The sequence below is a fragment of the Rhinolophus ferrumequinum genome, chromosome 13 (assembly GCF_004115265.2).
Source record: "Rhinolophus ferrumequinum isolate MPI-CBG mRhiFer1 chromosome 13, mRhiFer1_v1.p, whole genome shotgun sequence".
Classification (NCBI taxonomy): Eukaryota; Metazoa; Chordata; class Mammalia; order Chiroptera; family Rhinolophidae; genus Rhinolophus; species Rhinolophus ferrumequinum.
This window is the reverse complement of record NC_046296.1, coordinates 37,710,710-37,738,320: the sequence shown is the minus strand read 5'-3', so window position 1 is coordinate 37,738,320 and position 27,611 is coordinate 37,710,710. Positions and strand designations below refer to the sequence as shown.

The 27,611-nt window shown below is 32.7% G+C and overlaps 1 protein-coding gene across 3 annotated transcripts in view; it reads left to right on the top strand.

The window, feature by feature from the left end:
- FOXN2 (forkhead box N2) overlaps positions 1-25,934 on the top strand; it is a 51,104-nt gene extending 25,170 nt beyond the window's left edge. For 2 of the 3 annotated variants that reach the window (XM_033125233.1, XM_033125235.1), the window contains exons 2-6: positions 3,160-3,710; positions 14,360-14,484; positions 16,022-16,086; positions 20,969-21,037; positions 22,325-25,934. In XM_033125233.1, coding sequence (XP_032981124.1) covers positions 3,174-3,710; positions 14,360-14,484; positions 16,022-16,086; positions 20,969-21,037; positions 22,325-22,848 — 1,320 coding nt within the window. In that variant the 5' untranslated portion in view covers positions 3,160-3,173 and the 3' untranslated portion in view covers positions 22,849-25,934. Of the gene's footprint in view, positions 1-3,159; positions 3,711-14,359; positions 14,485-16,021; positions 16,087-20,968; positions 21,038-22,306 lie in introns of all 3 variants that reach the window. The other variant, XM_033125236.1, reaches the window with a different exon arrangement.
- The last annotated feature ends 1,677 nt before the right edge of the window (positions 25,935-27,611 follow it).

The following is a 27,611-nucleotide window of genomic DNA, read 5'->3' as shown; positions in this document are numbered from 1 at the left end:
TACTAACTACATACCAGGTACTGTGCTGCATTATATTTAATACTACATTTTTGCATTTTTTATAATCAGTGAAGTTGAATATTTTCTAGTATATTTGTTTTCTATTTATATATTTATTTGTGAGAAAAGATCCTTTGCTTGTTTATTATGGTGGACTTAGTGTTCTAAGTGGATGGTGTTATAAAGTATTTTAAAAGGATGGTTTAGCAATAGCTCTTTTCCGTCTTTGAAAATACAGTGACAGTTCAAACCTTACTAAGATTAGCATGTAAGCCTTTCAGTGTCAGTACTTGATTTTTTAACTTTGCTTGACTGTATACTTTGTGTGATCTTTGGCATATTTGCTGACATAATATTGCAGTACATCTTAAAGTGATAAGATTTTATTCTAAACTTGTAATTCAGAGGAATAACATATTTGCAAGCATCTAAATTGGTTTCTGATGAGAATGTCAATATCTATCTGTTTTAGGTAGTATTGCTAAAATATAAATTCCTAGTGTACTTCAATGGACAAAAAACTTGCATATTGAATTCAGGCAGGCTTATAATTTTGGCTCTACTTTTTATTAGCTTTAGCACCTGAGGCAAATGGCTTGCTTCACTTCCATTTCCGTATGGTACCAAGTGAGGATGTTTCCTAGCATTAAGGAGTTGTTTCTAAAATAAAATAACTCTTACGACAGGTGGCACAGCTCTCGGTGCATAGTAGATATCATCTGTGTTGATTGTAAGTTAATTTCAGTTTAAATTAATTATGCTTTGGGTGCTTTAATTATGACCAACATTTTGTTAAGATTCATTAGGAATACAAAAGTAAAAGACTCTTGCCCCTTAATGGAATTCACCGTCGGAAAGAAAGGACCATATGTAAAGCCAAGTAGAAATGCAGAGTCAAGTAGAGATGATGCATTTTTAAAGCCCATAGTGTCTGTACCATAGTAATATGTCAGTAAATGTTAGCCAGTGTTATTTGGTACTCTATTTTCTATGTTTGATTGAAGATAAATGGAGATATAAGTGAAAAGGCAAAAGTGGGCAATTAGAAATTAGTTATTTCCTTTGGACACAAAGTGCTACGTGTTTCCCCGAAAATAAGAACTAGCCGGATAATCAGCTCTGATGTGTCTTTTGGAGCAAAAATTAATATAAGACCGGGTCTTATACAAGACCGGGTATTATATTATATTATATTATATTATATTATATTATGTTATATTATATTATATTATATTATACCGGGTCTTATATAAGACTCCAACTTATAGTAAAATAAGACCAGGTCTTATATTAATTTTTGCTCCAAAAGACACATTAGAGCTGATTCTCCAGCTAGGTCTTATTTTGGGGGAAACATAATAAGAGTATTATTATTTTTTAAAAAGGAAGCAAGACTTTCTTTAACCAATGAATTCTCATCTCTCATCCATCACATTTTTAAAATTATGGGTAGAAAGACTTTGTTGTAAATGAACAATTTGGTCAGTTACATAGGATAGGCTCTCATCTCTGAAATATATTGTGTACTCATATGTGCACATGTGCATATGTTTATGTATGTGTGGCTTTCATAATTGAAATAGAAACCAAATTTTTTATAGTTTGATCTTTTCATTTTCACAGTGTTTTGGTGTGTGAAGTTATAGGTATACGTGATATATAGGAACTAGCTATGGAGAGAAGAATGATAAAATTTTAAATGGATAAGTTTGGGTTATTGGGACTCATGTGATGTGTACGCATATATACTGTTACCAGGATATTGTAGTGGCTAGAGTTTTATTTCTGAAGTCGTTCTGATTGGCTTTAAATTCCGGTGTTTCCAATTACTAGCCAGGTGACCTCAGACAGGATGTTTCTATGAGTCATTTTCCTCATCTATAAAATTGGGTTAATAATAGTGTCTACTTTATAGAGTTTAATTGGTGGTTAATTGAGATACAGTGTATAGCATTTAACACAATGGCTGGCCCCCAAATTATTAGCTAATGCTGTTGATAATTAACTGCTCTGAGACTACATCTGCTAGGAGTTACCAGAACCCAGATAGACTGTTCTACATCAAAATTAACCGTTTCTCTTAATTCTTGGAGTAACCTGCCAGTTATAGTCGTAGTCTAAGCAGAATAAAACTTTGGAGGTACTTCTCTTACTTCAGTTATATAAGCATAAGTAAATTTAATAGGATAATGAAAAACAAGGTTTTCCACTGAATTCAGAAATGAGTACTTTTATGGACCATTGAAAATGAAGTATATAGCACGTTAGTGCTATTACTTTCCTCTTTGGTCAGTTATTCTCCCAGGATAAGTGTTTTGAATTGAAGTGTGTTTAGAAAGCAAAACAAAAGTCAATTGAGAAAATAGAAATAAAAAAGGATAGTTTAGAAACTGGGTTTTTCTCTTTGAAATTACAGTGACAGTTCAAACTGTATAAGAGAATGTCAGCTTTTCAGTATCAGTACTTGATGAGATAATATAGAATGCAAAGTTAAAAATCCTGGAATTTAAAAAAAGTATTGGAATTTACAAAAGAAGTAATTTATAGTAAATATAATTTAGCTGATAATGAATTTAGTGAATAAGAAATGTTATCTTTTTGTATGATATGCTATAAAAATATTAGAAATGTTTTATCTCTTTATAATAAATATTTCAGATTTGAGGAAAGCATTTCTTTAGAGTTATTATTTAAGCAATATTTTAAATTTGGTTATTTTCTGTATTGAGCAATATGTATGACTATTATACTAAAGACATAGGTCCTTAAAATGAATAGATTATAAAGTCTTATAATTCAAAGAAATAGTCTGTTCAATTTTAATAATAATAATTATTACTTATTAGGCAGTTACTGTGGGCTAGGGACTTTAATAAATATTCAAAATACATTATTTAATTTTGTTTATATCACACATACATATGCTGTTATAATGCTACATTTTATTTACAGCCATTTCAAATAATATGAAATAAATTCTTTTCCTTGTATTGCAACCTTTAGTGTCTTTGTTATACAAATATTGTGCTTAAATATTTTGTGGAATAATTGATTGCAAAATTTCTCTGATTTGTGGATATTTAAGTATGTATTTTCTTTTACCACAAACATAAGAATATTAAGTATTACACTGATTGATAATTATTTCCTTTTTTGCAGAACTGTAAGAGTAAATGGGTCCAATAATTGGAATGACTCCAGAAAACAGAGCTGAAACTCCAGGAGCTGAAAAGGTTGCAGGATTAAGCCAGATTTACAAAATGGGAAGCTTGCCTGAAGCTGTTGATGCTGCCAGGCCAAAGGCCACTCTAGTGGACAGTGAGTCAGCAGATGATGAGCTCACAAACTTGAACTGGCTTCATGAAAGTACTAATCTTCTAACAAACTTCAGCTTCGGAAGTGAGGGTCTTCCAATTGTTAGTCCCTTATATGACATAGAGGGAGATGATGTGCCATCCTTAGGACCGTCTTGCTACCAGAACCCAGAAAAAAAATCAGCAACTTCAAAGCCCCCGTACTCTTTTAGTCTTCTCATTTATATGGCTATAGAACACTCTCCAAATAAATGTTTGCCTGTCAAAGAAATTTATAGCTGGATTCTGGACCACTTCCCATATTTTGCGACTGCACCAACAGGCTGGAAGAATTCTGTTCGACATAATCTGTCCCTGAATAAATGTTTTCAGAAAGTGGAAAGAAGTCATGGCAAGGTCAGTGTTTATGAACATTGCTGTATTTGGGGAGGTGGGGGAGAGTTAACGTGGAGACCTTACAATAGGGGAAATCAAAGAAAGACAAGAAATAGCCACGTCAGATTACTTCTGCTTGAGCTTAATTATGTTCATCATTTGCTTTCATTTGAGGTGTTTTTAATTATTTTGAGTATTGATATAAATCTAGCAGAATTATGTTCAGTCTACAATAGGCACATACATTACTTTTTTTAATGTTCCAATTTTCTATTAATTTCTATAGTGTTCTTATCATTGTATCAATATATAATTTATTCAGTCTGACAATCTCTGCCTTATAATTGGAGTGTAGACTATTTACATTAATTTAATTGACATAGTTGGATTTAAATTTATTACAATGCTATTTGTTTCTGTTTGCTGTTTTTTTTTCCTTTTCTCCACTTTTCCTGCCTTCTTTTGGATTGAGTATTTTTTTTATGATTCATTCTTATCTCTACTATTGGCTTGTTAGCTATTACTTTTTTTTTAGTGCTATACAGTTTTCAGTATATATCTTTATTATAGTCTACCTTCAAATAATATTATGCCATTTTATTTATTATCTGGCCTTTTACAGAAAAAGTTGACTAATCCTCATGTCCTATTTGTATCAATTTTTTTTCCCTGGAGAAGTTTATTTAACATTTCTTATAGTTCAGGTCTGCTAGCAATGAAATTGTTTTCCAATCTTTTTGTCGAGGCGGGGTATAGAATTTGAGGTTGACAGTTTTTATTTTTCTTTAAGCACAGTAGTCTCCTCTTATCCATGGGGGATATGTTCCAAGACCCCAGTGGATGCCTGAAACTGTGGACAGTACAGAACCCTATATTCTGTTTTTTCCTATACATATATATCTATGATAAAGTTTAATTTATAAATTAGACACAGTATGAGATTAACAATAACTGATAATACAGTAGAACAATTATAACAATATATTGTAATTAAAGTTACGTGAATGTGATCACTCTTTTCGAATGTGATCACTCTTTTCTTCGCTCTCAAAATATCTTATTGTACTGTACTCTCCCTTCTTCTTGTGATGATGTGAGATGATGAAATGCCTACATGGTGAGATGAAGTGAGGTGAATGATGTAGGCATTGTGACTTAGCGTTAAACTACTATTAACCCTCTGACGACATGTCGGAAGGAGGATCATCTGCTTCGGGTGATCCTGCATCATTGAGCCATGACAGCATCAATGGTTGGACCTGAAGATTAGACAATGTCTATGGTTGGGGAAATTTAATATTTTTGGACAACAGTTCACCATGACTAACTGAAACTGTGGAAAGCAAAACCGCAGACAAGGGGGGGACTACTGTACTTTAAAGATGTTGCTGTCTTGTCTTTTGGCTTGCATAGTTTCTAATGAGAAGTCTGCTGCCATTCTTTGTTCCTCTGTAATTTTTTTTTACTGTCTGCAAGATTTTTCTCTTTATCACTACTTTTCAGCAGTTTGACCTACGTGTGTTTTTCTTTCTTTTTATCTTGCTTTTTTTTTTTTTAAGAGATTCTTGGATCTGTGGTTTGTTGTCTTTCATTAAATTTAGAAAATTTTTGCTTATTACCTCTTCAAATATTTCTTGTGGCTCACTTCCTACTTCTGGGACTCCAAGTAAAAATATGTTAGACCATTTACTGTTGTCTCACCTCTTAGTTGTTCTGCCTCTCTTCCTGTTTTCTCCCTTTGTTTCAGTTTGGATAATTTCAATTGATCTTTCTACAGGTTCATTCTTTCCTATGTTATGTTCATTCTGCTGATAGCCTGATAAAGGACTTCTTCATATTTTTTACTTCTAACATTTATTTCTAACATAAAAGCATTTGCCTTTTTAAAAATAGTCCTTCATCTCTCTGCTAAAATTTCCCACTAGATCCATAAGCATATTAATTATAGTTATAGTATCTGTCTGATAATTTCAATATCTGGTCCATCCCTAGGTCTGGTTTTGGTGACTTTTATCTCCTGTTTTTTGTGTGTTTCATAATTTTAGATTGGTTGTGAAAGAATGAGAGAGACTGAGATAAATAATATTTCTACTGAGAAATAGACATGCCTCTACTTCTGTCAGGTTGTTAGTGTGTACAGGTGTTGGTCAACCTAGTTAACAATTGAACTGGGATTGGGTTTTGTGGTTGTCATAGTTACCAACAGTGTACTGCAGTCTTCAAATTCCTACAGAGATGGACTGCCAATGCTTTGTGTTTAGTGTGAGGACTGGAGTATCAGATGATTTTTCTCAGCATTTCTACTTCACCTTCATTTTACAGTTTGTGCCACACTCAGGGGCAGAAGGAGACTTTGGACATTTCTCTCCTTGCTCTTGCCCCTCCCATAGCAAGAGATTGTTATTGCTTATTACTTGGTGCAAGGCTTTTGATGTGCAGGGTGGGTTTCTTAGTTCTTCTGTTCCAGTTTTACTCTCAAGCAGGCTCTGTATGTATGCCTTCGGAGTGGGTCTTTGCTTGCCTCCTCCGGGAGCAGACAATCTCTCCCATCTACTTGGAGTGGAATCTTGAGTTGCACTCATCAATAGCCAATGATCTACATGTGGCTAGGGGTTGGCGTATTGAACAGCACAGATATAGGATATTTCTGTCATTGTAGAAAGTCCTGCATAGCGCTGTTCCAGAATTCAGGCCAACTTCCTGCTCATTCCCATCATGGTAAGTAAACTCTGGTTAATATCATTGGGAGGTCTTGGGTACAAATGAGTGGCCATTTCCTTTCTCAGTGGCAGCAGATTTCTGCTTTGTATCGTTGGACGATCCAGGCATGAGCAGATTTCCTGCCCGTCTCCTAATGACACATGGCGTATTTCCTAGTGTCATAAAGGGTGAGGATATGTCGGTTTTGTACTTCTCTCCCAGTAACAGCCGTCCTTGCCTGGGACTGAGGAGGGTAGGGTATTTTGTCTCTATCTCAGTGGCAGATAGCTTTTGCTTCATATTGGAACTTTGTCTAGGATATAAGCAGGTTTCGTGCCTGCCTGTCCCACAGTGACATCTGATCTCACTTCATGCTCATTCAGGGCCTGGAGCATGGTGAACTTTGCCTGATATCCTTACTCCAGTTTCAAACTTTGGTAGATTCTATACATCTTTCTTCATCTCCAAGGGTGTTTCTTTTAGATCTCCTGCCCTGCTTACAGTTTTCCCCTGGAGCACTGATGGAGGCCCCTGGTAAAATGCTGGCTGATCTAAAAGAACAAAAGATCAGTGGATGCAGACCCTCCTCCTGTCTAGATCGTCAGGGATGCTAAATTTTGCTAGCTCACACTTGGCTTTTAAGAATTTGCTAAATTTTGAGTAGATATATATATATTTTTTACCTTCTTTTATGACTGCTCCTTCTTCCATGCTCTGCCAAAGGTAAAACACTTTATATGTTCCATCTCTCCTCATATGGCCCTGTCACACTTGAGAATTCAGTTCTTTCAGTTAGTTGTCTTGCAGCCTTAGCTCTTGAATGGGCTCATACAAAATTATGATTTTGTAGATTATTTTGTTTTTTGCGTGTTAGGCTGGGAATGATGTTCTCTTATAGCTTTCTATACCCAAAGTGGTAGCAAAAGTCTCCTATTTTTATTTGAAAGAAAAATTAAAAGGGCAAATAATTATTTGTTTAGGTGAGTGAATGATTTTATAGTATAGTGCTGCTCAAACTTCAATGTACCAACTAATCCCCTGGATATCTTATTAAAATGCAAATTGTGATTCAGCAAATCTAGGATGGATACTGAGGCTCTCATTTCTAACAGGCTCTCTCGATCCTGATGCCATGGACACACCCTGTAGCAAGACATTAGGACACACCATCATCTTACAGTTAACTGACAGGAGGTTCTATTAGTTATCTATTGCTTTGTAACAAATTGCTATGTTACACATTCTGTGCTATACCTGGAATATTTACAAAGACCAACTATGTACTGTGCCATTAAAAAAGCCTCAGTAATTTCAAAAGTTGTATTTGTTATAGTCAGCCACCAAGATGGCCTCCAAATGAGTTCTGCCTCCGGTAGTCATGCCCTCGTAGAGTTGCCTCCAATACGGAATAAGGGCTGACTTGTGTAACAAAGAATATTGTGGAAATTATGGACTGTGCCTTTAGAGGTGAGATCATGAAAAACATGGCTTCCATCTTGGGCCCTCATATAACTTGATCTATGGGAAGGAAGCCAGCTGCTATATCCTAAAGACACTTAAGTAGCCCTATGGAGAGGCCCCATGTGGCAAGGAAATGAGACCTCTTACCAATAGCCATGTGAGTGAGCCATCTTGAAAGCAGATTCCTGCAGCCCCAGTATAGTGTTCCTTTCAGATGACTGTAAGTGTTGGAAATTTTGGATATTTCCTTTCCTTTCCACGTGTATCGTTAGATTTTATTTTTTTAATTATATCACTTTAATTCTTTTCTAGTTTGTGTGTTTACACCTAAAAGGTGAACTGTCTACTAGGTATTTAGAAATATGGTACAGGAATAGTAGTGATATTTTGGGATTCAGCATTGATTTTCAGTAAAAGAATCCAGGAAAGCAAGGGTGGAATGGAAGCCAAGGAGGGTGGGGTTAAGTGTGAATGAGCAAATGTTGCAGAAAACTAGAAAATGATTGGCTAAAAAGTCACTGAGACGTTGCAGCCAAAAGCTTAGGATTCAAAATATATAAGCAGTGGTGTGCTGGTAAACATTTAACAATTGGGTGGGGATTGGGATGTAGCTTTTGCAGATTTTTATGGTATAAATATTTCCATTATGGCCAATTTCAAGCTATCAACCTTAAATGTGAAGTTGATGAGATGTTTACAATCAGCAGCACACTCTGTATGTAAGGAACTCATATAATTCAATAAGGAAAACCTAATAGAAAAATAAACAAGAATATGAACATGCAGTTCACAGAAGAGGAAATACAGATGGCCAATAAACATATGCAAAGATGTTCGTCCTCGCTAGGAATCAGGGACATACAAGTTAAAAGAACAAAAAATCAGTTTTTGTCTATTAGAATGCAAAAATTTTGTTTTTATAATATCAAATTAGATGAGGACATGGGGAAATAAATCAATATCAATAATTTCACAACATTGATTACAAAGAAGTATAAATTAGTATTACCAGTCTGGAGGGCAACATGGCAGAAGTTATTAGAATTAAAAATGTGCATATCCTTTGATCTAGTGGATCAGATTCTGATTTCTCCCCTAGAGTAATGTTCGTACTTGCATGCAAGGAGATGTATGTAAGAATATTCACTGTGGTATTGTTTGTAATAAAACTTGTAGAACAATACGTCCAGTGTGGTACGATTTGTGGTAGTGCTGAAAAGGGACTTGTTCTTGTCCATAAATTTTAAATGTGTGCATTATTCATGAGTGTTTTTGAATGCTCAGAGAAAGAAAGTAATTAAGGAAGTGAGAGCTAGCAAGTGGGAAAGCATAGAGTTCAGAGTACAGGGAGAGTGTGATAAAGAAAAAGAAATCATGAGATAAAGAATGCAAGGATAAATATAGAAATTGTTATATGTTGGGACAAAAATTAACAAGGTATCACCACAAGTCAGGGTGGGAAAAAAGGAACTGATAGTTAATGGTATAAACAAAAATCAATAGAATACTTTGCTTAGATGTCTGAAATTTGGACAGAAAGTAATACATTCAAATAGAATTGGGAATGCTTATAGATTTTTAAAAATTTATGAAATACTACTTGAATCCATGCCTCAAAATGACAGTATTTCTCTTCCAAATCTGCAGAATGTTATACTTATTGCCATTAAATGTTGGAAACGAATTTGGCAACCTTGACAGCAATTGTCTGATGAATAGCTGTTATGTAGAGATGATAATGTCAAAAAGAAGGCGAGATGACGAGGTCCAGGTCAAACTACAAAGAAGTGATACCCAACCAACTAATATAGCTGCTGTTTATATTTTCCTCCTATCACTCATACCATAGTTACTCTCAAAAGACATGTCTAAATTATCTTGGTTTGGTATCTATCTGTCTGGATTTTAAAATTACAAAGTTAGACATGGTGGTTTTTTTGTTCTAGTTTTGTTTTTGTTTTAAACATTAATATCCAAGCCTTATATCTACTTTTCCAAATTTTTATAAAGCTAAACCAAAACATAACTGTGAGATTTTAGCTGTGAAAGATGAAATTAGACATTTTACCTGGTTTAGTACAATTTTAGTCTGTGTATTTGTTTGGTGATGACTTGTTTCGATAGCTGAATCTCAGGGAAAAAAGTCATGCTAACAATTATAAAAGTTCATGCTATAAGGAAGAATTATGAAAGCCATTTTTAATTAGTTAATTCTTTTTAATTCAGTTGTACTAAAAACCACTGAAAAGGTAGTGAAGGGGGGAGAAACTCTACTAAAATGTGTAGTGCAAGTACATAAAAACATTTCAGGAATAGTTCACAATCTATTCTTTACAATTTCCATTAGATAAATCTTTTTAAAGTGTGGCTTTTGGTATGTTCCTCGTTTCTTCAAAATCTTCAGTGATTCTCTACCAAATAAGTCCAGAAGCCTTAGAGTTCCAAAATGTATAAGAGTAAACGAGAGAATGAACATTTCCTGTTGCCATTGTACAAAAGATTTGTTTCATGCAAATTTAGTTTAAAACAATTCTTAACTTCTAAAGCTCTTTATTACTTGTTTTCTATCACCTAAGCACAATAATGAAGAGGCAAAGTTTTTAGGTGAGAGTTAGTTAATAATAAGTTCCTTTTTGCTGTAGACTCTAAAACATAGATTAGCAAATACATAGTTTTATCTCTTGTTACTGATAGTTCATGAACAAACCCAGTGAAAGGAAGTGCTGCCATGGTAACAGAAACCAGACTGTTATTTGGAGACCTTATTCAAGATACTTAACTGCCCTGAACTTCAAGTTTTAGTACCAGTTCTTCTAATTTGCTATTTCAAGGAAATAGCAATTGTACCATGATCAAAACAATTTGCAATTCTCTCACAATAGAATTTGAAAAGTAGACTTGAGCTATACAGTTTCCTGGAGTGTAATCTCAGGAATACCAAGAAAGAACATGGCTAGAATTATTAAAATAATTCTTAGTCAATATATGAAAAATAATTCAGGCATAACTTTATGAAACTGAAGAATGTTGTGGGTGCTAACATTTTTAAAGTTTTATTTCTTTATCATCAAAACATAATCATTTGGGCCAAGTGATTGAATATATATGTCTAATTTAAGAAGTTTCATCATTTAATCTAAAAATACATTTGTAAAACTTGACTTCCTTTGGGGAAGAAACCCAGATTTCAAATACTTGTTTAGTGTAGTTCATGTGATATCTTGCTGTTGAAAGCCAATATATGGCATATTTCTTTCCATATTACAGTGTGATATGACAACCATGGTTTTTCTTTTCCTATATATATATAAGTTGCTAGGGTGTTAAAAACTGCCTTACACTTAATTACGGTACTTTTCTACAGACAGGAGCTTTTTTCCCTTCTAAATTTAGTTTATCCCTTGTTCTTTACTACCTAACTTTCGTCTTTTATTCAGAATTAATTGATTTTTGTTGCTGATTTAAAAAACTTCCTTGTCTCTTAGAAATAAAGGAGTAGAAATAATACTGTTATTAAACTCTCAATATATGAATGCCAATTTCAGATTAACCCCTTAGTATTCATTTATTTTGCAGCTCTACGTCACACACATATAAATTATCTTCTTCTAATCTCATCAAAACTCAGTCAAGTGGCCTGGTTTATTTTGTAGATAAATTATGAATGAGAGGATTGACTCAGAGAGAGAAACTGATTTGTCCAATATCACATAGCCAATCAATAAGCAGTGTTAAGGAACTCAGTTTTTAAATCTGCGGAACAGTGTTTTTTCATTGTGCCATTCTGCTATAATAATTATGACATGGTATTCAAAGATAAAAGCTCCTCAGTAATAGACTTACCATGTAAAAGAGTTTGGGAAATGGAAACACTCTGGAATTCATCACTTTAAATCTTTGGCATTCATAATGGCTTACGTCATATAGGATTTCATACAAACAAAAGAGAGCAGGGGAACAGAAAACGGGTAAATTTTATTGTTGTCTAATTGTTAATGTAGTTTTAAAGTAATTCAAATTTTAAGAAAGTTTTTGAAATAGAAAAATTGTATTATAAAAACAAAAAATTAATAGTTTGAATCTCACTAATCTCATGAGTTCTAAGATTCTGAGGAAGATTTGTCCATCACATGGTGGGAGAGGACACAGTTTATACCTTACGTTTAATTTTCGACATTTATAGAGAAAAAAATATCTAGTAGCCAACATTTATTGAGTGCTTATGAGTCTGGCAGTGTTCTAAGCCCTATGAATTAACTTTTATAACACAGTCATTCTTGAAATAGTCACTATTTTCTATATAGGTATATTTTCAGCATACTAATACACAGTGAACATAGACATTTTTCTAAAGGTTACGCAGCTGTTAAGTGAAAGAGCCAGAGTAAACCATCTGACTCCAAGGCTTGTACTCTTAACCACTGTACAAATAGTGTTTAGCTCTCGGGCAGTGGGATAAGGAAGACTTCCTCCTTATGTGGCTGTGGAGTTTTGTTTGTAAGCTGTGTGTGGATGTGGTACATTTGTAGGGATATGCTTGTTGTCAGATTTCTGTTCAGGATGTGCAAGTAGGGATGTTCAGCCAAGGAGATAGAAAAGATTTATCTTGAAGGAAGTTAGTAGGTGATGTGACAGTTCCTAAAGTACTTCAGTTATTTCATTTGCCTAACTCAACTAGTGTTATAGCATATTGATGTTTCTTAAGAATACTCTCTTGCATTTATTTACCAATTTCTTTCTTTCCCTAATTTCTAATCAATTTTCTTTTTGTATAATTTTATATAATATGTTTATATTACATAATGTTATATAATTTTCTTTTCCCGTTTTCCCCCTAGATGCGGTAAAAGCTTATTTCAGATATTTCAATTCTTGTTTGAGAGTGAGAGTATACGAGGATATAAATTTGCCTTTAAGTAGAGCTTTGGCCACATCTGCTTAGTTTTGTTGTAACAATGTTTCTTATACCCTTTATTTACTAGATAATCTATAATTGTAGTTTGGATGTCTTTGTAATCCAAGGGTTTATAAATTTCCAAATGGTCAGAGAACTTTGTTGTTGTTGGGATTGTTAATTTTTTTTCTTTTTGTACTGGAGTTTAAAATTGTGATCTTTAAAGAGGAATTTATTTTTCATCATGGTCTAATCATTATTTATATTTTTTCCATTAATATTCAGAAAGTGTATTTTACAAGAATTCATTAATTATGTCAGTTTTTCTCATAGGTATTCCACAGAACATTAATAACTTCTCAAATATTACCTGGGAGAAAAAGGTTCTGTTTCAAATAACTTTGGGAAACCACATAAAGCAGTTTTAACTATATAGCAGGACTACTTAGATCCCTTAATCTGCTAATATGTAGTACGACCTAAGAAGGAGGGAGGTAAAATATGCAGCATTTTCAAACCTATTCAAAGGAATTATCCCATAGCCTGGCCTTTCCTCTGCATGTTAGATATTAGTGAGGTTCTTCAGGTATCTTGTCCACTTACATTCTTCCTTCATATTACCGGAACTGTGGATCAGGCAGACCCTTCTTTCAGGCACCTCCCACTTGTAATTTAGCAGGCACGTTTATCTATAGTTTCTCTAGTCTCCAGCAATCATACAAATTCGATTATTTGTAGATTCTATTGATTATTTCAAATGGCATCTGGGCTTGTGTTCTCATTGCCATATTATCTGGAAGTCCGTCAGATGTTATAATTTAACCGTCTTGCGAGAAGCAAAGATGCTAATTCCTCTTCATTTTTTACAGGAGTCTTTTCCATACCTCTTTTGCCACGCTTTTCATTAAATTGTTTGCTTTTTAAATTTAAACTTACTTTAAATGGGAAATGAAGACATTACTGTTAATGCCATTAAAAAATAAAAATTATTCTTTGATGCCTCACCTAATACCATATTCCTTGACACTTTTGGGGAGATGATGCTGCATAGAAAATTTAATTTTTTCCTTTTCTTTTTGGTTTTTGTGGAACAACAATAATCATGGCTTACATTTATTGACATCTTAGCATGGGGAAGGCCACCTTGTACAGCTGTTCACTGCACAACTTGGGGTTGTACCATTCTCACAGACTGTGATGTGAATGGCATGTCCTGCGTTGTGCAGTCCTGTGGCCCTATATGTCAGGCACTGTGCAGAATACGTTATGCATAATTTTATTCATAGAACAATACCATGAGCTGTATGTGCTGTTACTGTCCTACCTTAGAAGTGAGGGAATAATGGCCAGAGTGATAGAGGTTAGTTAACATTCCTAAGGTCACACAGCAGGTAAATGGCAGATCTGGAGATAAGAACCCAGGGAGTCGGCCTCCAGGCCTTTAAATCACAGCGCATTCCTGAATTGCCAGCAAGCTTACCTCAACTTTTACATTGTATTCAAAAGGTACTATGTATAGGAGGTTTTTCCCTCACACATTTATGAAAAACATTCAGACACTGTATTGTATATACTTAAAGTTCCAGGTTATTAATTCTTGTGCATTTTATTTTAGGTTAATGGAAAAGGTTCCTTATGGTGTGTTGATCCAGAATATAAACCCAACCTTATGCAGGCCCTGAAGAAGCAGCCTTGTTCCTCAGCATTAACGATTTACACCCCTCCTGCATCTCCAAAAAGGTACAGGATCTTCCATATAAGCAGCAGTGGTGATTTATAAGACTTCCTTGTATGAGATAGAGACCCTTAAAAAAGTTGTAGGGGCTTTTGGGTTTTTTATTGTATAAAGAATTATTTATGGATCAGACATTAGCCCAAGGCCTTTTTACTTATAGTCTCACTTGTGTTATTAGAAAACAGGATATTGGATAGGTAAGAATATAAATTCTGGAAAATGTAATCAATACTGAATATATTATAACTAAACTATAAAGAAAGTTATATGATGTCAGGTGCAAAAGGTTAAATCATTTTAATTGTCTGCAGTACTAATGCTGACCTAAAGATGTGGGAAATTAAAAGTATATTTAAATTTTTTTAAATAAGATGATTAACAGTTTGTCATTGTAACATACTGTTTTGTGTTTGCTGGTAAATATAATTGTAATGTATTTCCTTGGCTTTTGTTTTCAAACTCAGTGACTCTTATAGCTTCCCCATTTGTCTTATAGCTTTCCCATTTTAAGGCACATCTGAAAATGATACAACCTACTTAAATCTGATTTTGTTTCCCTTTCCTAAAGAAACCTTCAGAATCTTTTTTTGAATTCTATTACATTCATTTCAGTTAAAAATGACACATTTTGTCAGGATACTTTTAAGGGTAGTCTGTAATAGTTAATTTGTTTTTTGAAAATATTTTAAAGCTTTTTAATAAAATAATAAATGGAAATTTCAAACACACACAAAAGTAGGGAGAAAGTTATAAGTAATGAATACTTATAAGTTATAAAGTAATGAACTCCCCAGCTGCAATAATAGGAAATTATTACCATTTCATATACTGGTTAATTTCTTAAAGTATTATTAGATACTTTTCAGAGGAGTGGTGGTGGCTCAAATACAGTAAAAAATTAGTAAGGCTAAAGCTGAAATGTCATATATATATTTACTATTTGAGATTTTAAGCTTGTTTACCATATTAGTAGATACAAGAATCTTTGTAACAAGAACTACTCAGTAGTTTATCCTTATGAATGAAATCTAGAAAAGAATTATCAGAGTTTATATACTCATTGTTTGGAAGTTATTATCTTTATTAGTTAATGTTGGTGCTTATGTTCCAGTTAAAAAATAATTAGAAACTAATGATAATTTCTGTGGTGGTTACTTTTGTGTTTTATTTAGCTATATTATATTTTTATTAAAGATTAAATGGGACAGTTGGCACAACTTTTTGTATACCATCAAAAACACCCTTTATTCTTATTTAATTAGCGCAGTAACCCTATGTGGGAGGTTTAATTATTCCTATTTTACAGATGGAGAAACTAAGAGATTAATTATTTTGTCTAAGAATGTTCAAATGGTTGATTTAATCTTGGATCTTAAGCTCTTTCTGCTTTGGCATGCTCTTCTTAAACTGTATTAGCAAAGAAAACAAGGTAAAAATAGTTTGTGGTGGAGTTTTTGAACAAATTGTGTTTGTGACTAAGTTCTATAAAAAATGAAATAAATATTTTTATAAGCACATTTGTTATATCTCTCTATTTTTCAGTGGCTCTTTATCACCTCACTACTTAAGTTCTGTACTCAAGCAGAACCAGGTGCGAACCCTCAAAGGTATGTATAAGATGTATGTATTTTGAATCATTAAAAACTCAGGTAAAAAAATTAAAAAAAAATTTTTTTAAATTATAAAACAATTACACATTTATTGCAGAAATTTGGAAAATAGAAATACTTATAGAAGAGAAACTAAAATTTGCCCTTTAATGTTAACATTTTGATAATTGCTTTGGTCCTTTTTATGCCTTACGTGTGAGTAGATATGTTTGCATGCATACACACACACACACACACACACACACACACACACTTTTTCTCCAAATACTGAGCTCATACTGTATATACAGTTTTATATCCCATTTTTCATTTTCTTTTATGTGTGTTTTCCCTAGAGAATAGGAAAATATTTCTCAGTACTATCCTCAGTAGAGAGTTATCTTTTCAGGTACGTCTTAGACTAAAATAAGGGTTGGCAAACTATAGCCTGCCACCTGTTCTTTTATGGCCTGTAATTTAATAATAGTTTTACATTTGTAAATGGTTGAAAAAAAATGAAAATAATATTTCGAGGCTTATGAAAATTATCTACAATGGCAGAGTTAAGTAGTTGCAACAGAGACTTCTGTATTCTATCCTTGGTTTTGCCTCTTGGACTGTAAAACCTAAAATATTTACTTACCTTTTGCTGAAGAACTTTGCCAACCACTGGACTAGAATATAGTTCGGAATATTTCTTTTGTAGGTTATTTAAGTGTATATAACTTTAAGAAGACAGTAAGTTAACTTTTAGAATTTTGTAGGCTTCTTTTTTATACCAAAATTCTGAATTAGTGTTTTCCCCCCGACTCATAATTATTATTATAGAGTAGTGATGTATTAACATAAAACTTACTAGCATTGTTTCTTTGGTACCTAGAGGCATTCCTATGACCTTTAAAAATAGAAATTCTCTGACCAAAAGTCTTTCTGTGTATCAGAGACATTTGGTTCTTTTGGAACTACTAAGCTGAGCATAGGAAGCAGTGCAGTGATGGTCTGTAAAAATAAGGGAGGGAAAGAATGTGAAAAAGCTTAAGAGAACTCTGCAAAGAAGTTAGGCAGATATGAAGTCTGTTTCAGATATGTTGTCTTAACGTAAGGTAAGTATCCATTTTCCTGTTACCTGATGGGTAAATATGGTTTCTCTTTACATTTTGGCAGTGCTTCAATTTTCTTTATCTTTTTATTACCTCATTAATTTCTGACCCTTAGTCTTTCAAGCTCAATTCAAATAAACATTTTGAAAACATTTTCTTTGGGAATTCTAGGGTTTATTTAGAATCTTGTCTTGCTCTTGTTCCATTCCATCTAAATTCTGCTTCTTTCTTTGGGGAGCAGACGCTTCCACAAGTCTTTCCTGCTAGTTTCAGTTACAGTTTTTCATAATGACTTAAAATTGGTGTCTTTTAAATTTTTTCTCAACTATTGTGAATAATTTCCCAGCAACAAGGCTAGGGAAATATAAACCAGAAGGTGCAAGTTAACACTTTTGACAGAAATTTATTTGAACCAGTTATTAAATCAGTATCATGTTTTGAACTCCAGTCAGAACTATGAAGGACAAAAAGGAAAATAATATGACTTTGAACTCAGTTTTTTTTTTTTTTTTAAATACAAAACACTATTCGGATGGCTCTTGAGACTAATGACAGATGACTTTCAGTTGAAAGTGAATTATTTGCTTAATCTGTCAGAGAAAATATATACAAAAGATAAAAAAATTTTCATTCTTTGTGAACTGGATATATTAGATAATATAGCTAATAGTATGTGTTTTAAAAATAGAGCCACCTTTAAAATAACGTTAAATATTTACCAATGAAAAAATAACATGAAGTTTTAAATTGTGACAATAAACAAATAAGTTTTCAGTTTAATTTTAATACCAACACAGATTGGATACTATAAATAAAAATTGTTGTAAAGCCTATGCAGAGAATTTTTGTTGTTTTTGTTCCAAGAAGTTCAGATTGTATCTTGGATAAATCATTGATAATCAGGTGTTCTTGATTACCAAATGTTATGGGTCATTTCTTTAATGCATATTTTAACATTGAAGTAAAACTTTTTATCAGAGTTATAGCAAGGCATTGTGGGAAGCATATTTACAAATGTTCCAAACCAATCAGATGTAGATAAAATCCTTTTGTGAAGAAGTTTTTGGTTCCATAAAGCTAATTTCATGGGGGAGTCCTTATTAATTAGGCTATAATAAATTTTCTAAAAGAAATAAATGTATTTAAGAAACACATATCATTCTGCTTAACAGCAGTGTGTTTCTATAACTAGAAACAGTACCTAATTTTGTTATCACTTTAAATATTTGGATACTAAGAAAATAAATGGTATTCATGAAACTTTCTTGTCAGGATAAGCCTCTTATCAGTTTTCTTTAGTTTTAGATACAGTTTTCAGAAATATGATTCCTTGATTTGTAATGAAAGTTTAAGAAGTCAAGTTAGAGATATACTAAAATTCTAAATAAGGTTTTATGGGTGTTTCATTTATAAGATTAGAAATTTTCTGAAATTGTTTCTTCATTATAATGCATTTCAGTGTTAGTCTCTCCCTCACCACCACCTCTTTTTAAAAATTTTTTAAAATAAATTTGAAAATGGAAGACCTCTTTCTATTAAAATAAAAATTATTTCCTGGAGCAGGAGTCTCCTCTGTAAGGGCCTTTGCATAATGCCATGCAGTTGTGCCGGCACAAGAACAAGGGCTGAGACAGGGAGTGGCGTCTGAACTCCAGCCCACACTCCCGTCTTCACGCTGTGTGCCTGCATGCAGGGAAGCATGCACCTGGAGGCAGAGATGCCTTTTTTCCAGTTCACACAGAGATACAATATGGGCGAGCGGCTGTACCTTTTTCTCTTCAAAAACATGTTAAAATACTGAACCTCTATCAAATTGAAGTCAGGTCTCATTCTAAAAGACAGGAATTAAAGAGGTCTTTGTTTTGCTAGCCTCTTGGCCATGACATGTGGGAATCATTGATTCAAATTCTTTTTACTTGCTGTTCTTTCTGCCTGAAATGCTTTTCCTTCAGATAGCCATATGGTTTCATTCTCTGACCTTCCTGAGATCTTTGCTCAACTGTTACCCTCTCCTTGAGGCCTTCCTTAACCTCTATATTTAAAATTTCAACCACCTTTCCCAATACTCTCTATCTCCCTAGTGTTTATCACTCCCTGACATACTGTATTTTAATTATTTCTTGTGTTTTGAGAGGTTAGGGATTTTCCTGTTTTGTTTTTTGCTGTATTCCCTCAGCCTGGAATGATGTCAGGCTCATAACAGGACACTCAATGTATTGAATGAATAGCAGAAAATATCCAGTATATTCTGTAATTTTCTGCGGAATTTCCTGTGCTAGTTATGGATCCTTACTAAGTGTTAAGGGATGATACTGGAGTACAAATTGAATCCTTGGGTTCTAGAGGTGAACTACTGAGGTTCAAATCCTACCTCTGTCATTTCTAGAGACCCCTCTATATCTGTTTTCTCATCTTTACGATGGAAATACTAATAGTACTTATAAAGTTGTGAGTAGTAGATGAGTTAATAATATTTAAAACATGGCAAGACCTTGAAAGTATTCAATATTAGTAATTTGGTGATAATTAGCTTAATCTAAGAAAGGAGAGCAAAGATGTAATATACTTGTTTTTTATACATTTATTAAGGACCTACTGTTCCAGGCATTATGGAAGATAGAGGATAAGACATGGTTGCTACCCTAAAGAAGCTGACAGTCTAATTGGAAAGATATTCATATAAAGACTGTTTCATGAGGTCACATGTTACTTAAGGGAAAAGAGCTATAATATTATGTGCTCCCTTATGGCAACCATCTTCTGATTTACTTAAGCTTGTTTATTGAAGTCAATAACAGTAAAAACATTTTCCTGCCTTCACAGAATTTATAGTCAACTTAGGGAAAAAAGCCAATATCCTTATGGCTTTATTATCTAAAATAACTTTGTAATTAGATACTGCAAATAAAATGGGAAACTTTGGGATAGTAAAAATTTTGCAGCTTTGAGATAGAAATGGGAGGTTTCATATCTGAGTGTTATGTTAAACTTATCCTTTGTAATCAAAATTTTTAAATATTTTCTAACTTTTTCTTCACATTTTAGATTATAGCATTTCACTTTTATTCAATCACAATTATTCAGACTAATAGATCACCATGATAGAGAGGAACTTTCAATATAAAAGTAGATATGAGGGCATATGACCTTATCTGGAGGAGAACCTGCTGATTTTACTAGTCTTTTAAAGCTCATTTTTCTTATGGAATATCCATAATTATGTTTGACTTCTTGAGTATTATATAAATCTGTAGTACTTATAGGCTTATATATAATTAAGACTAAAGACATTAGTACTAATATTTTTGTGCTGGCAGTAATTAATCATTTGGCTTTTATAGACTCACATGATCTAGACTGACCAATTACGTACTTTTTATCTCCTGTAACTAGCATGTGATTAATGGAGTACTTTATAACTGCAGACATGCATAGGAAAGAATATTTTTTAAATGCTAAAAAGTAATAATGCCTTAATGTACATTCTTAGGTAATTTAATCTGTTTAAGGGCAAACCTTATTGAAAGGCAGTTTAGGTTTTTATTTTCATTGTGAATAAAGAAGAGAACTCTTTATCTATAGTATCTTTCAATCTTTTACACAGCAGTACTGTTTGCAAAACTATTCATAATTTTAAATGAACAAAAGAAGATTGCAAAATAATGTGTGCTACATTTTGTTTAATTAATTAATTTTTAAGTAGAAGAATATACACCAAAATCTTAACGTTGGTTACCTTTGGGTGCATGCAGATACTTATGATAAAAGACATTAATGTTGTCACTCTTTTCCTTTTTCAGAATCTGATATTGATGCTGCCACTGCAATGATGCTTTTAAATACTTCTATACAACAAGGAATTTTAGAATGTAAGTAATCATGCTTTTCTTTTTAAAATACATTTTTGTGAGTGCCTTTTCAAATGTAATTTAGAATGCAAGATATTTAAATGTTATAGCAAAATTATTCTTTCCATCTAAATTGTTTTCATATGAATAACTTAGTTTCTGTTCTATTATATTTCCATAAATTTGATGAGCAATTGAGAGATTGAGGTTAATTCTATGATAGATCATGTTACATTGACCAAGAAAGGAAGAAATAAATAGCATGTTGAGAAATTAAGCTTGCAGATTTAAAAATAAAAATGAAAGCTATAAATACAATGTAGGAAAGTATAATTAAATCCTTGGAATAGGAAAATCCCTCTTTAAAGTACAAACTGCAAAATCCATGAAAGAAAACATGGGTAAATTTAATTAAACATCAAAATTTTAGAGTTCTGACAACAAAAGATATTGTTAGGAAAAGTAACAGAAGCAAAACACCTGGAGAACATTTTTTTTTTACTGTATAAAACAAAGGGGTAATACTGAACATATGTATAAAAGGGTCCTATAGGTAAGAAATAAAAAACCAGTTCAACAGAAAAGCCAGCAAAATATATGAGTAGATGCGTCTCAGAGGAGGAAATAACATATGGACAACACACATTTGAAAAGATATGCAACCTTTCCAGAAATCAAGGAAATGCATCATGAAACAATATCGAGATACTTTTTTTGTCCATGAAATTATGAAAAATTAAAATGATTGATACTACTAGGTGTTAAGTATGGGAACTGGTATTGTTACATACTGTAGGATGTATTGGAACAACCATTTGGGAGAGCAATTTAGAAATACCAAGTATAATTTTAAATGTGTAGATACCTTTACTTAATAACTATTTCTTGATATTTCTCCTAGAAAAATATTTGCATATGTGTGAGGAAAGGCATCTAGAAGTATTTTCATTGCAGTGTTATTTGTAGTAGTGAAAAATTAGGAACAACCTAAATATCAACAAGGAAATGGTTAGCAAACCATTGTAACGGCACATTCAGTGTAGTGATACATTCATATTGAGGCATTCTGTGCAAGCAGCTCAAAATAATTATATTTTCCATGGGACGGTCAAGACATATCATTAAGTGGTTTAAAAATGTTTCAGATGAATACCTGTAGGATGATACGGTCTGCATAAAAGAAAATAACCTACAAAACATTACTAATCTATAGCATTTACTATCCAGGAATGATACAGTAGTTTTAATTGGCCTATTTTTTGCAATCAAATGCATTTGACCTATTGGTAGAAGTTTTATTTTCCACAGGTGAGAAGCCTCTTCCTCTTAAAACAGCAATGCAAAAAAAGAGGAGTTATGGCAATGCGTTTCATCATCCCAGTGCTATGCGATTACAAGAAAATGATTCATTAGCCACCAGCATTGATCCAAAAGAAGACCACAATTACAGTGCAAGTAGCATGGCAGCACAGCGTTGTGCGTCCCGGTCTAGCATGTCTTCCCTGTCTTCTGTGGATGAAGTATATGAATTTATCCCAAAGAGTAGCCATGTGGGAAGTGATGGCAGTGAAGGATTTCACAGTGAAGAAGATACAGACGTCGATTACGAAGATGATCCTCTCGGAGACAGTGGCTATGTGTCACAGGCTTGTGCAGATACCTCTGAAAAAGGACAGCCAGGCAAAAAGATGCGGAAACAGTCATGTCAAGAAATTGATGAGGAGCTCAAAGAGGCAGCTGGGTCTCTGCTCCACCTTGCTGGAATTCGTACATGTCTGGGTTCTTTAATAAGTACTGCAAAGACACAAAATCAAAAGCAGCGGAAAAAATAGAAATACCTATTAGTCAGAAATTATTTTAATGTGCGGCAATACTCTTCTACTTAATTCTTTACAAGGGATATCAAAGCCATATGGACTTCTTTTGTTTTAGAGTGGAGGAGGGATGCTAATTACTTGTTTATTTCAAAACTTTTATTTGTTTTTAAATTTTTATTAACTAATTGCTCTTAGGATAATGCCGAACCATAAATATGATGTGAAGTCCTAAAAGCATAATTTTTGTGGTAAGTGTCTCCAAGATTTTGAAATTTTTATGTAAGAAAATCCCTAGCCTCTGTCTTAAACTTGTAGGAAAAAATCTTTTACTCTATTAATATATGAAAATGAAAGAACTGGCAACTCTATTTTCTTTTTCAATCTGTAATTAACTGCTGATCCAGCTAAAATTTTTGCTGATGTCTTTCTCACATATTCCTCTTCTAATACATGTAATCCAGTAGGATGAGATTTGAATTTTTTATTTTGTCTTAATTTTTTTTGTTGTTGAAGCCTGACAAAGTTAAATACAAATTGGAAAAGATCCTAGATGTCTCGAAATTCTTTTTGGTTACACAGGCAGAGAATACAGCAAGGATTTCTAAGATTTAGAAAAGGCAGTTTTGTGGAGTAATTTCAAATAAGAGTACTCCAATTCCTATTACATTATTCTCTTTGAAACTTTTTTACTTCCCAAATATTGCATAGCATTTATTGGGGCGTTTTATTCTTTCCCAGAGTGCTTTGCGACCATTGTTTAAATATTAGCCACAAGCTTTCTTTGTTGAATAGAAACTATCCCATGAGAGGATATAGCCATAGAGTATGTTACAGAGTTAACACCCATTTGACACACTTTTGCAATAAGAGGATCATTAATTTGCTTGTTAAATGTACTGCATTCTGAGAATCTTGTAATAGGAATGGAGTGTAATCTAATATAAACATTTTGAATACTTATTACTTATGTCATCATAAATAAAGGTAGATCATTTAGAAAGAAACTTCTGTCCAAGTTTGTATGAATTAAATTTGTATGTATGCCCAATTAAATTTAAAAGAATGTAACAAAACTATAGAGACAATACCTTCATGGATTTCAAAATTTGTATAAAATTAAATCTTATAAATACACCCTGTGGAGGAGGCGGTGTAATACCTATTATGCACCGTTAATCAATGCTAAAAGATTTTATATTACAGTTCCAAATGTGCATTGACTAAGGCATTTTAAGTATTTGAACAAATCTGCTTGTGAGACATTTTTTCATATTATTTGTATAGCCTATATTATTCAAATGGAATAAGGGATACTAATAAAACTAAACTTAAATATATTTTTACAAATGGCAGAAGTAACTTTCTATAAGTTCAGTCTTAGGCTGCGTCCTGTTTCATAGACAGTAACCTTGTTTTCATTTTCTGACAATTTCATACATACATAGATACACAAACACACACGCTACGCACACACACACAGTCTCATGATTTTTATTTGTTACTTTCAGCTGTTTCTATGACTATAACGCATTTCCTTGAATTTTTTTTAAGAGACAAATATTTTAACTTCTAAATTCTATTAGGGCAAAACTGTCAAATGAGAAGCATAATGAAAACATCTTTTTCAATTGGCAGGACTTTAAGCCAGGGATAGCAACATTAATATTATCTGTCCTGTTTTTCTGTTAATTGTAATTGAACCTGAATAGCCACATTAATAGAATCGGTGCTATTGAAATTTGGTAATTTTTAAATTTGTTGATGATAATGAAAAATAGTCCTGAGTATGCAGGATGAGGTATTGGATTCTTTTCCTTACTGTATGTCACCTCTACTACAGAAAGTGGCTAACCCAAGTGAACACCACCTACTGTAGACAGTGAATATAATGCTGAAAATTATTTAACCACAGTATCAAATAGTACTCTGATTATAAAAATCATTTTAGTAACAATATTTTTAAGCTATTTACCATGGCCCTCTGGGTAGACCTTAGTAACAGGGTTTCAATGATCTGGTTCCAGTTTATTTTGTTCTACTGAAATTCTGTACCACAAATGTTCTCTCTGGTTCCTGTCCATTAGATAATTATTCTTTGTAAGTAAAGGAAAATGATCTAAGATAAAGAGGGGGAGAGTTGTTCCCAGTTCTAATAGGGATCTGCAAAATTATTTTGTCTTAATATAAATAATAACAACTCTTTAAACTTGATTTTCTCTCTTCATTTACTCTTCCCACAAATTTAAGTTTAAGTTATATTCATCACTAGTAAGGGCAATAAACACTTTTGCACTAAAAGCTAACAGGAAGTGGTTACACAATATTGTACATTTAATTATTGTACAGAATTCAGTGCCTCCATTTGCTGATTTACCAACACAGTTATTTTCAAGGGGAAGAACCTTTTTAATTACAGCCCCCTATTGTTACTTCCATAGACATTATGATCCTATTTCTCAGGTGTATTGAGATAACAACATGGCTAATAACCACCCAATTAATGAAAGTCATTTCAAGTCCTATGGACTGGAAATTGTATTTCCAATAACATATTACTAACAAATTTTACTGTAATAAAAACAACTTGGCAATCCTGGAGAAGTTATATACTTTCCAACGTATTTTAAAACTGTGATTTAAGCTAACCTATAATTTGCCTTACATCAATACAAATCGTTACAACCAATTCCAGTTTATAAATAGATCCCTAGTAAAAGTTTTGCCTCAACACAATCTTCATCTTTCATATCCCACATAGAATCAGTGTTTCTTGAATACTCTATATTTTTGAAATTTATTTGTGCAATATATTACTAAATTAGTTAATATTTTATTTACTCTTAAAATTCAGAGAAAGAAAACATTACTCATAGAAAAGCTAAATATTGGTGGATCACCTCCTTTTTTTCCACCTTTGAGCTTTTCCTTTTCTTATAGCCAGCATGACTTCTCTTAGTTTAGATTTCTTTGTATATAGCAAAGTTTAGAATATATATTTTTTTCTTTTGCTACTTTCTGAGGCATTATGTAAAGGGTTCATATTAGATGGTCAGTTAAATATATGTTAGCATGAATTCAAAGCTAGAGAAAGTGTTAAAGAGGGAATATATGTGTCTTGATAGACCAGGAGGCCTTTCCCAGCAATTTAAGCGACAGATGTGAATACTTCACAAATCTGTAAAGACTACTGTCTTACATACTACAGTAACTTAACAACCTTTTGTGAAGACCATAGCATTTAAATAAGAAAATTTGAGGCTTTCTGGTTTGCATATATTTTATAGTTTTTGTTAGTTGAAATGTGTAAGCTTTGATTTAAACAAAGTTTACTTCAATATGTTAATGATGTAATCAAAATATTTATTGAAAAACAGAGTATTTTAATGTTACACCTGCCATTTTTTTTCTTAAAGCACATTTTTTGCCTAACTGCCAGTGCCATTGTCAAAAATTTTTTGTAATTGTTGTACATTTCTTATTAAACTAAGTGTTTAATTTTAAAGTATTATGTTGCCATCATATATTGTATAAAAATGTATAATTGCCAATTCATTGTAACTATTATTTATTTTTAATGAAAGTGTAAGAATGCTATCTGATTCAAGAAATTTGAATTAAACCGTTTCGTTATCCTCTTTTCTAATGTAGCATAAAAATTGCCCTGAGTTTGAGTTTTAACTGCCAGTAGATGACCAGTCCAAGTGAACCACTTCTCAGTTGCCAGTCTTTGCTCCTATTAAAAACAATGTAACAAATGTTTAGTTTTTGTATCTAATCTCTGATTATTAAAATGTTTATAAAGTTTATTTTTACCAAAGAGATGCAATTCATTATGATAAAGTATTGCAGAATAAACCTTGTTTTATAAAATTGCTGTGTTTTCTCTGTTCTTTTGGGGCGGATAGTGTGTGTAGATAGATGTAGGTGACTCATCCTCCTATACACACACACTTTCCATTTTAGTGCTAGAAGGTTGGAGTCATACAGATGAAAAATGAAGTTTCAATTTCAGAATTTTTTCTCTCTTTTCTGCATTTATTTTGAAGTATGTAAATCCAATGTCGCTGGCAAGTTTGAATTTAATGGGTGGTTTTGGCTTTGGGGTTTTTCTTTTAAAGAGATTTTTTTAATCAAAATATAGCTAACATACAATATTATATTGAATGTTTCAGCTGTACAGCATAGTTGTTCAGCATTTATATGCCTGTAGAAGTGATTAAGTCTAGTAACAAAATCTTCCAGAATTTTAAAAAATCTGATTTTTTAAATACTGTTTTTCCTGGTTTTTACATGTCATTTAATCATTGAAAGCTAAAATAGTGTTGATTAAATTATTCTTTCTAACGCTGAACACCTTTTCTAATTTGCGTACATATATATGAGATATCTTGAAATATAACTAAGAAGAATTGAGTAATATGAAATTATTATTGGTTGTTTTTGCATGTAATAAGGGCTCTTCTATTCAAGTCTAATAATATTTTCAATTGCTACATAACTTTTTTTTTATTAGTTTCAGGTATACAAAGCAGCGTAATACTTAGACATTTAAACCCCTCATAAAGTGATAAACCCGCCCCCCCATCTACTACTCTTCTGACATCTTATATAGCTGTTACAACACCATCGACTATCTTCACTATGCTCTACTCCACATCCCGTGACTATATATACCTATATATTTAGCTGTAGTTGACGTTCAATATTATTCTACTTCAGCTCTTCAGGTGAATAGCGCATTGGCCAGGCACAGTCTATGATGTGATCCCCCTGATAAG